The 11,191-nt window shown below is 52.1% G+C and overlaps 1 protein-coding gene across 3 annotated transcripts in view; it reads left to right on the top strand.

Annotated features, from left to right (window-relative positions):
- Positions 1-11,191, top strand: part of LOC144174299 (uncharacterized) — a 169,393-nt gene that overhangs the window by 125,485 nt on the left and 32,717 nt on the right. For all 3 annotated transcript variants that reach the window (XM_077702924.1, XM_077702922.1, XM_077702923.1), the window contains one exon: positions 4,986-5,182. In XM_077702924.1, the coding sequence (XP_077559050.1) occupies positions 4,986-5,182 (197 nt within the window). The remainder of the gene's footprint in view (positions 1-4,985; positions 5,183-11,191) is intronic.

The following is an 11,191-nucleotide window of genomic DNA, read 5'->3' as shown; positions in this document are numbered from 1 at the left end:
CCGAACCCATAGTCTCCACCCACCATTTTCTCCAGCAACATGTCCAAAGCTCTTCAGGCGTACAAATGGGTGATTTTAATCTTAGGTTGGGCTGGTTGGTTATCACATGAATACATTTCACTGGTGAAAAAAAGACGAGGACGAAGAAAGAAGTACACAGGACGCTCGCTAGTCCTGTGTGCACATCTTCCTCGCCCTCGTCTTTTTTTCCGCTAGTGAAATGTATTCAGGATTTTAATTTTGCTCATAGAACTGGAGAGCGTACGTCGCCGGGATCAGCGGCTTTATTCGATTTAATACGAAATTTCCACCTGCACCAATCGTTTCGTGCCCGAAGAGCGTTCTAGGAACAGCAACAAGTATATTAGATCTAATACTTATTAGTAATCGCCTTAGCCTTAATGACCCTTTAACTGATGTTGTAGAGGATACATTGGAACACATAGTGCTCATTTGCCGGTTAACACTTGATCACAGCTTACATTTTCAATAAATAGTAACTCGTGTTCCAAACTTCAGTAAAGCAGATGACGCCAGCCTGCAAACTTACTTAGTTCATGAATTATACGACGTGGTATTGAACAGTGATCCCGCCACAAGTGTAAATGACCTCTGGCTACAATTCAAGCGCGTCCTTGTGCACTGCATGAATCATGTGCACTCTATTTCATTGCGCTTACACGGCCGAAATGACTAAACCTTTGGGTAACAAGGAAAATTCTACATGCAAAGCGAAAAGTTAAATGACTTCTGCCGGGACTGCCGGCAGCAGCATTTCAGCCGCCAAAGTTGAACTATTATTATAATCGAAAAGGGTGAAGTCTAATATCTACAACTTTTTCCACTCTGCGGTCATGAAAGGAAACGGGAAAACACCGCGCCCCCGCTAATGCTGGCATCAACCCAATAGATGTAACTGGCGAAGGAATACGTAGCCTTCGCTCGACCTAGGTCCCACAAAGTCTTTAGGGCCATACGCCGTCCCCAACACTTTTCTAAAGTGATGTTCACAATTGCGCAGCAAATACCTTCGTTTGGTTTTCCGCAAATGTCTTACTGTAATGAAACTTCCAGACGATTCGCAAAAAGCGAACGTTGCACCGATTCTTCAATGAAAACGTAGCGATGACCCTTCAGACTTCGCACCAATGTAGTTACACAGCACGTCGTGTTAAATATTGGCACATATCGTCATAAAACTCCGATGTGTTCTTACGTACAAATGGCATTTAGTCACTTAGCCAGCGTGGATTTTGTAGTAGCTTATCGACTATAACGTATACGTTGTTCATGATCTAGCACTGCTATCAACAACTGCGCCCAGACAGGTATTATACTACTAGACTTGTGTAAGGCGTTTGATTCCGTACTATATTACAACAAATTAATTGCAAAGTTCCAATATATCATTGGAGACTAATTATTAACTCATTAATTTTTTAAAAATTGTGAACTATCAGTTTCCATTATGTCATGTTTAAGTAAGCACCATCGGAAACCTTGCCTGTCACGTGCGGAGTCCTCCAAGGCTCTGTTGTAGGGCCCCTGTAATTTCTTATTTTTATTTTGGATAAAACGGACAATATCTCGTGTAACTCGCCGATTACTGCATTATCTCCCAAGAAGTTGCTACGAATTCAGATCACATTGCGCTGATTCGCTAAACTATTCTCCAACTGTTGCGACGTGTGGCAAATGTTCATTAACTCCAAGGAAACAGTATGTATGAAGGTAGCCCGAAAGAAAAGAAAGCTATCAAGTATGATTGCGGCATTAAAGGCACTAGTCTTGAAAAAAAAGAATGAACACAACTATTTGGGTGTCACGATTCTCTGAAGCCTCAAACGGGACTCGCACGCTTCCAATATAACTCCAGATACTCTGCGCAAGCTGTTTTATATTCGCAGATGCCTATGGCTGGCCCCTCAATCAACCAAGCTTTCAGCCTATACTACCTAAGTTGGACAGGTATTTCAATACGCTATGGTTTCCTCATACAGTCACTAACATTAAGAAACGAGAAAAAGTACAGAGGAAGACAGCGAGATTCACTTGTCATAAGTGTAAACGCAGTGATTCTCCCACAGATATGTTAACAACCCTTGGCCTCCAAATACTCGCAATTAGAGCTAAACAACCGCATCTAAAATTTGTTTCAGCTACTTCACACCAACTATAAAATTGACGCATCGTTGTACATCCGTCCCCCAGTGCACTTCCCTTTCCTTTCTTCCACCAAATCACTTCTATCTCTCTCTCTCTCTCTCTCTCTCTCTCTCTCTCTCTCTCTCTCTCTCTCTCTCTCTCTCTCTCTCTCTCTCTCTCTGTCTCCCTTAAAATTCCGCGTAGCTCTGCACAAACATTCACACACTCCGCAAGAATACTGTAGCCGGAATGTGTGGGGTGCCCCTTGGATGCCATGCCTCGATAGTTTGCACGCGTGGTTGGGCTTCGCCGGTCGTAGGGGCGGCCATCTTTGTAATCGGCGGGGTCACGTCTGTACTAAGGTGGCTGTGCTAGCTTCCTCACTCGCGCCTTGAGCACGATGCCGCGTGACTTGCGAACGAGGACGCCGGAGGACGGACCATCATGGTCTCCTATACCGGCGCCCTTTTTCCCGGAGTAAGCCCCCTTTCGACTCCCCTTTCGCGGGAGTCGGCTGGGATTTCCGCGCGCGTTGGTCGGATCAGCCTGACTCCCTACTCTCACGACCGCGATGACAGAACCCAGTTGTCTCCGCGCAGGACTGTGCTCGGGGATTCCGTCTGTCGTCGTGGGGCGATTCTTCCCGCGGCCGCGGAGACAGATATCCGCGTTCACGCGGCTTGAACGAGAGAACGTCGTTTTTGTCTCCCGCGAGCGACAGCCCTGTTGTCTGGTATGACCCCTGTATTTACCATAACACAAAGCCTCAACATGTTGCTGGAGCCGGAGTCTGTCTACCATACGTGAGTGCTGGAACACGGGCGTGAGTGTTCGGATTCCGCTGGTGCTGGAGTTGCTGCTGGTTACTCTAGCGGATCTAGCCGGGATCCCCTGTTATCCCGTGCGCTAGCCAACAAATGACACTGTCAAGCACTCCTCTTTTCCACTAGTTATCGGCGAATAGAATTGTTTGGTACGAATACAACCTCGTTATCGGGCTTTACCTGGAAGGTAGAAAATATCAGCTGTGAATATCAACTGGTGTTGTGGCCGTTCATAGGGACGCCAGAGGAGCAAATTCCAGCGATGGCCGGCGTACAGTGGCAAGTGTCTTGTAAGCAGCGTAATCGGCAATGCAGCATCACCTCCCGTAGCCGCGTTCGCTGGTTTTCCGAGGCGGGCCGTCGTAGTTGGGTCGGCGAGAAGAAGCGGCGGGGCTGGGGGCGAGGGGGAGTGGCGAAATCGTGGAGCCAGAGTCTTTCATTGAAGGACTCTGGTGGAGCTGAAGAAGCGCGTCGTCAGCATTTCGTCTCTGGTAACTGCGGGAAGCAAAGTGACGCGTTCGGGGAGCGGAGTCTCGGGCGCGAGAAAACAAGCGGCTTTGGCAGTGTCGCGCCACGTGGCCGACGCGCCTTCAATTAAAGCATATGCGCTTGTCGTTCTCTATTGCGCCGGATTTCCGTTTAGATGGATCACCTGGCAGATTGGCTTCTGGCTCGCCATTTCATCACAGACAACTTCCGATATGTGCATTCACAGGCCTGGTACTTGTGGCATGGTTGTATGAAGCGAGTGGGTGGAGCCCTTCTGAACGCGAGTCCAGCGGGCGGTCATAATAAGCACTGCGACTAACGTGGCTTGATGGAGTTGGCGTAGTGGCTGTTTTAGCTTCAAATGCAGCTACTTTTCCTGTCCCATTTTGTGGCGTGAGCTACAACGGCCGAGGTTGAGCAGTTTCGCGTGGCTCCTGGAGAGCCGTGCTGCGTATGCGCGAGGAGCAGTGACGTCACACGGCGCACAGACCGTTGCTCACTGCCCGGCGTCTCTCACTCACCCCACGAGCCCAGCGTCTTCGCCGACCTCCGTTCCGCCCGTGGTGTCCCGGTCCACTTGGTGATCATGAAAGGGGTGGCCAGGTGTGGAACCGATGGCTCGTGCGTCGCAGCAACACCGGCGTGCGCCTGTGGAACCAGCTTAGCTCAGGGGCGATTGGTGACGCTGCGCTGGAGCCGCTTGATAAATATAAATGTGTCACGTAATGCGTTTTCCGTGTGTGTGTCATTGAAGCAGCAGTAAGCATGATAATCAAGCTAATCCTGGACAACCAGGAAAGCTAAGAATAACCAGCTGAACCTTAGCTCAGGCTACGTATATCCTGGCATAGCCGAGCTAAGCCACTGCTAATTTTCTTTAGTATAGCGGGCTGCTGCTGCACCGCCGAATGCTGACAGTGTCCAAGGGCGCTTTGCTTCGCGCAGCTGGACACAGTGGACGTGGAGGCCTCGTCAAAGATTGCGCACGGGCTGCTTTTCTGGCGGCTGCTTGAGGCCGCTCCCCGAATGGCCTTTTGCCGTAACAACAGGGATGACCTTGTCACGGGTTGAGCATATTGGCCTCGTCAGCTAGCCTACTTCTTCCCGGCTCGGAGCAACTTATTTTTTTTGCAGAAGCACTGCTGGCCTGCCGCTATATGCAGAGTCTTCTTAGCTAATGGGAGGAACGAGCTAGACACTGCCGGGGCCGGCCTCGAACGGGGGTCCTTTCGGTTGCGAAGCCGATGCCATGCCGACTGTGCCACGCCGGCATGATGTCCTCTACAGCGAAGCGTTGCACGTGATGTCTGCGCTGCGCGCCTTGCTACAGACTCTGCCGCCCGGGGTGCATGCCGAGGCGGGAGTGGGAGGTACGCCATCTCTCAAGACTAAAACTTTTGCCTTGGCGAAAAATTTGGATCGAGAAAATCGCCCGATATTCCGCGCTTTGCGCGGCGTCTGTCATGCCTACGCGACGCGGCGTATGGGCGCCGCCTGCACTCGTCCTGACTGGCTGGTCTCTCGCAGGGCTCTGCAGCAGCAGCAGCAGCAGGCGGCGACGAGCAACGGCGGTTCGTCGGGCTGGCGGGGCAGCAGCAGCCCGCCTCCCGGCGGCGACTCGGAGTCGTTGCGGAGACGAAAGGTGCACAAGTGCGACTTCGAGGGCTGCCAGAAGGTCTACACCAAGAGCTCCCACCTCAAGGCGCACAAGCGCACGCACACAGGTAATTCCAGCTGCAGGCTGCCCAACACCGCGCCGCCGCTCGCTCGCTGCCGCAGCTGGACGTGCACGTGGCCTCGGCGTCCCGGCATTGACCCTCCGATATGTACTCACAGACCGAAAGCTGATTTCGAAATTGAAACTATATATATATATATATATATATATATATATATATATATATATATATATATATATATATATATATTGTAACGTGGTGGCAGAGTAGATGAGACGAACAGTGAGGAAGGTCAACAATCAATTTACAGTATTTACATGGCGGCGATCAGACAGCCAGCGCAGGGACGGTCCGCCAGCACTTTCTTCGTCGTCGTCGTCGCTGGTCTTTAGTGATGGCGCTGTGGGGTTTATCCCACCTATACGTTCGTGACATTACGCCCCGGTCGAGGGCGTACCCAGCACTTCCACCAAATGATACAAGGTAAAGTTGTATTTACAATGGTGTATTTACGGTACTCATTCAGAGGCTGTTATTGCGAACCACGGTGGAAGAGAGCACCGCGCAAGCCAGGGAACGAACGCTCTTCGCCGTTAGCGTCCTCTTCATCTCTCTGATGATGATCCCGGCTAGCACAGTACATGTATGCCGTCCTCTTTGTGGGGAATTTAATTAATACCCCGTAACAATATATATATATATATATATATATATATATATATATATATATATATATATATATATATATATATATATATATATATATATATATATATATATATATATATATATATATATATATTTGATTGCTTTATTGGACTCATGGGGCCCCAAAGAAAGGGACATTTCGGGGGGGGGGGGATACAAAGAGCCGGCAAAACCAAACAGGACGGGCCACACAATCAAAAACAATAAATGTTCTAGGATATCCCGTTTTCCCACTGTGGCTGCAATGCACTGATACGCATTTGCACAAGTCTTTCAGTTTAGCAGTGACAGGGCATTATGAAATGTCGGTGATGTCCAATCTTCAACACTCCATAAAAAATATCTGAAGCACTGGCTGGCTGAATTTCATTATTTACTGTATCTGCCATTATTGTATCTGCTCTTAAAGCTAGAAAACCGTGCGTCGTCCGAAACTGCGCCCGCTGCAAATTCACGGGGTTTTCACGGAGCCGAACGTCGGTGAACTTCTTTGCCCTATTTTTGCAAACTGTTACAACAGCACCTCACTTTTACGCGGGCTGAAGTTGCCAATGTGTGACGTAAGCGTTCCCACCAGCTATTTATAAAGTCACGTTTTCTCGGCCAATCACAGAGAGGGCGTGACATACAAGTCGTATTGTTGTTGAATAGCAAAGACAGACCTACGTTATCATGTCGGCTCCATTTCATCTAGTTTTTCCTTCCCATCCAAGAATTATGCACTTTCAGTTGAGAGAAATAAGGCAAACTTCAGAACTGGTGCCAGTGAACGTCGCGAAACGTCAAAATGACGAAAGCACACACAACCGCTTTGTCAACGGGAAGCACGTGAACAAAAGTGGAAGCCAATCAGACAAAGCTGCCGTCGAATTCACAATTCACGGTAAATTTAAGGCGTCGAGAATACGGCCCGAAACCTGCCAATAGTGGCACCGTAGTCTTCGGTGCCAGCTGCGTTATTATATAGGCTACGTCACATGCCAAAACCTATATAAAAAAGCTCCCTTAAATGGTAACGATAATTCGCGTGTAACCAAAGAAAGAAAATAAAACGGACTCTAGCGATCGCGTGTTAGGAATCGCGACCTACTTAGGGCCCGTTTAAGGCGAAAGGTTTACTAGCCTATTCCAGCGAGTTTTGCCGTGCGTGACAGTTTGACCTCGAAGGGATACCACGTGACCCGCCGCAGTCCCGACCGCCGCCTTCCACCCGTGTCCACGTGACTCATCGATAGTTTGAAAGGGAGACGCGCCACTCTGTCTGCCGCCTCGCAGTTTTGCCAGTGCACTGGCACTGCTTCAGTTCAGCCGTTGTGCGATCGAAGGGGGGAGCGAGGACGCTGATCCATCTGTACCGAGCCGGTCATCCACTTGCGTAACCGGACCTAGCCGAGCTTAGCCGCAGCCGTTTTTATAAAGACGTCATCATTCTGCGTTTCACGTGCGCAAAGTACAATTTTCTGATCAAGTCCATATAACGAGCGTCCCGGCTCATTCGCTTTGTTTTCGCTATTGCTGGGAGCGAGGCCGATGTCAGTGCAAGCTGTGCATATATGTGGTTACGAGGAGGAGGAGGGAAAACGTTTATTTATTATTATTATTATTATTTAGTGTTTGGGAGGCACTCCACCGGGGTCTTGTGCCACGTGCCACAGAGTTCTCGACGGGGTCGGCAGGAGGGGTACCCTTGGTCCAGGGCTCCAACGGCCTTTGCTGCTTTGCGTGCCCGCTGAATCAGACCGATCTGGTCTTCACAGCAATCGCTGGCCAGCAGCGCCTCCCATTGCTCCGCATTAGGGTTTCTGATTTTGGGGACAGCCGTTGTGCTTTGGCGTTCGTCTCCGGCGGCGTTACATCGAATTTACCCGGACGAGTACCCGAGTGATCAATGCAATGTGTGTGAGAAAGGACCGGCCAACCGGTGGCACATCATGTGGGACTGTGCCGCCGACCCAGACGGCGCGAACTTCGGAGAGTATCAGGAGGAACTCCAGCGAGCCATTGAATCTACAAGCAAGTCATGGGCCATCGAGCAGGTCTTCGCCGCGCTCGAAAGGCACGGGCTCCGTAAAACGGACTTGTGACGGGTAGGGTCGTAGAAGAAGGCGCGATGCTAGGCCACGTCGAGGCCGAGCCGGGGACTTGTTTCAATAGATAGTTTTAGCAGTCTGTCCGTTCCGTCGTCTACGTAGTTACCGGGTTGACCGGGACCCGTCTGGGCACTTGGGCATTCGTCGCGGTAGAGGGATTAGTTTTGCGGGCCTGCCTTCGCCATGTCCGCGCCTCGCCCTTCCGCGCGCGCAGGCGCAGACGGGTCCCGGGAAACCCGGTAACTATGTAGACGACGGAACGGACGGACTGCTAAAACTCTCTAATAAAGCCCTTTCCAGTCCAGTCCAATCCCCACGTAGTATGGTAGAAGGTGGGTTCTTCTTGATGGCACAATGGGCATGCGTCTGCAATCGAGGCGGATAAATTTTGCTCAGCACGTTAGGTTTGGGAGCGTGCCTTTCCGCAGCTGTCTCCAGTCGGCGGCTTCTGCCCTCTTCAGGGATTCGTGTGGCGGAGGGTACCTTTCCCTGATACCCCTGCAGTATGCCGTGTGGCCGAGTATTCTGGGGGAACTGACGTCTGTTCTTCGAGGTCGGAATCATCGGGTGCTCGGTTGCTAGTATATATCCTCGAGCTAACCTGTCCGCCTCTGTGTTTCCCTCTATTCCCGAGTGCGCCGGGGCCCACAGAGAAAAGATCAGCCAGAGCTTTGTTTACAACCGAATGTTCCGTGCCTGCAGCCGCCTCGTAGTCGCTGGTTCAGGCAAGCTGGTCCGATGGGCGGATCAGCTTCCTCCGTCCAATGGAGCGAATAGTCGTCGGCGGCCTCACCTCGGTGGCTCGCTGACTTCAGTTTCTCCGGATCTCAAGGCCGATTCGCGGAACTTGGAACAAAGGGAGTACTGCAAGGTGGGCGTCGATTTGGAAACGCCGAACGACACCGTCTATTCGGCATACAGCGTCCTGGTATGCCGAATGGCCGGTTAAGGCGGAAAGTTCCCATGGCTATCGAGCATAATACGACGTCATCACTACCGTAACTCTAAAGTAACCCCGGAGCAAGAATACGTGGTAGGCGAAACAGTCATTGCGGCGGTTGCGGGCGAGCAAGCAGGTATATATGTCGCAATGAATACTGACTGCCTACTGCGACGGCCTACTACGATTCCTACTGCCTAATCGACGGCCTACTCCGAAGCTTCTCGACTACGACGGCGAAGTAGATGATAGCCTCACCCGGTGGACGAGACGGCGTCCGCATCTACTCCGCGGCCACGCCAGGTTTCGGCTGCGTAGCGCCCGCGCAGCTTTAGCTCCCGCAGCTGCAGGTGCCGGCCGCTTCACCTGGAGCTCCAAGTTCTGGGACGTCATCCGGCCGCCCCAGGTAGCTCGGTTTCGCCTCCGGTCATGTTTCTTACTCCGCGACACGTACAGGAAAGACACACGACGACGAGCTGTGTTGTCGAATGGCGCATCCACGTCACGTTTTCAAGGATGCCGGCTACATGCCTCTGGCATAAATGCCACGTCCCGTACGGGACGTGTGAGCGTTTTTAACGTTCGATTCCAGGTAGACTGAGCGTTGGAATTTAAGCCTCACCTCCGGATCACTTCGAATGGTGACGAGGTGCTTCGCGTTATTTGCATTGCCTGCTAACGCAAAGCAGGTGCTGGTGGAGACAGACGGCGCACTCCGTGCACGAAGAAGAAGCCGGTCTGTAGAAGGGCACGTCTTCTGGGCCGGTCGGCTGGCGCGCCAATGAGCCAGGCCGGCCGCGACCTAATGAATGGCAAATTGGCCGCCCAGCTGCTGCTGCCTCGGCTGCGAGCATCGTGCACACGCAACTGTTTGACCCGCGAGCAGGAAGCGCTCGGGGAGCGTGGGCGGCGGCCGCGCCCCGCCATTGTCTGCACGCCGCCCAATCTGCGCCGGCGGCGGCCGCACCGCTTATTAGCCGCGGCACCGCGAAATGCCACAGCTGTGGCCGCCCAGTGTGCGCTTCTTCGGCCCTGTCTCTTGGCAGTCGCTGTCATTCGGACCATTTTTGAAGGCGTACGCGGAAGGGTTGCTCCGTCTGTGACCAGCGCAGCATTGGGGAAACATTCAGCGTGGACCACGAGACCCGCCGGTGGCACCCGTGGGCCCGGCTACCCCTCCGCACCGCGTGCAGGACTGCACCCGGTAGACATGCAATGACGCCGCCACGCTGGTGGGTCTCTTTGACGGCGTCGGGAGGGCATCGCAGACGTCGTCGTATCGTTTCTAATGGACCTTTTTCCAGTAGCGATCTGCGCATGCGCGGGCTGCAGGTCCGCCATTCTTGGCAGTCGCCTCGGGCAAAATAAACACAAGCGCGCCCCTCGGTTTTCTGGTTAGGGAGCGGCTATAATCTGCACGTTTTCTTTTTTTTCTCTCTCTTTGGACTCCTCGTGGTGGGTTCGTACGTGCATACAATAATGGCTTTCTAAGAAAAGGGGCGAAGACACTTGAGACTGACCACGCTGCCAGCACATGGCTGCCAGTGAAGGGGTTACGAAAATGAAAAAAAAAGGGGGGGGGGGGGGCACTTCGAACACGGAAGATTAGTCACGAGAACGTTCGCCTGCTACCGGGACATTCATGTGAAAGGTGCGGGTGACGGGTCAGTGCGGGAGGGGCAGCAAGACCAGGATATTTTGTGCACGAGTTCTCCGAAAGCCAAACTTTCTTGGGGGTGTGCCTTACTGCCATTTTTAGTTCGCCGTGGCGGCCGCTAGAGGGACCGGTACTGGAAAAAGGTCCATTGTACGAAGCCTAGTTTGATCGGAAGAAATGTCGCGTTTGGTTCCTGTAGTTGTGAGCATCTTGATATCTGGTTGTTGACATCCTATGCCTTCCAGTCCAGTGTGGACTTGGCACTGGAGGCCATACGAATAAAGCACATTCTCTCTCTTCCCGCAAGCTAAACGGTGTGTTGTTTTGTTCGTCGTCTTTCTGTTTGTCGAAGAGGCTGGCTACAAGTGCGCCCGGTCAGTAGTCCACCACTCTTCGCGAAAGTGAATCGGGAGGCGTGCTTGGGGGTCCTCGTGTAATCGTATTTTTTGCTCACGTACGAAGCCTTCAGTGAAGAAACCCGCTCCGCCGGAGCTCGCGTGAGGCTTGTCGAACTGTTTTTCTCTACAGCGGTTGCTGGAAGATAAAGAAGTCGAATCGATTTCCTCGCGGTGTCGTGGGCGCAGTCGCTGCTGGATGGATGTGGGATACGAGACGTCCCGGGGATTCACGTGCGAATCGCCCGTGCTTTCAACAAAGCG

The sequence above is a fragment of the Haemaphysalis longicornis genome, unplaced genomic scaffold (assembly GCF_048455015.1).
Source record: "Haemaphysalis longicornis isolate Haplotype H1 unplaced genomic scaffold, Haemaphysalis longicornis Haplotype H1 scaffold_3, whole genome shotgun sequence".
In the NCBI taxonomy this organism is placed as follows: Eukaryota; Metazoa; Arthropoda; class Arachnida; order Ixodida; family Ixodidae; genus Haemaphysalis; species Haemaphysalis longicornis.
This window is presented reverse-complemented; position numbering and strand designations above follow the sequence as displayed.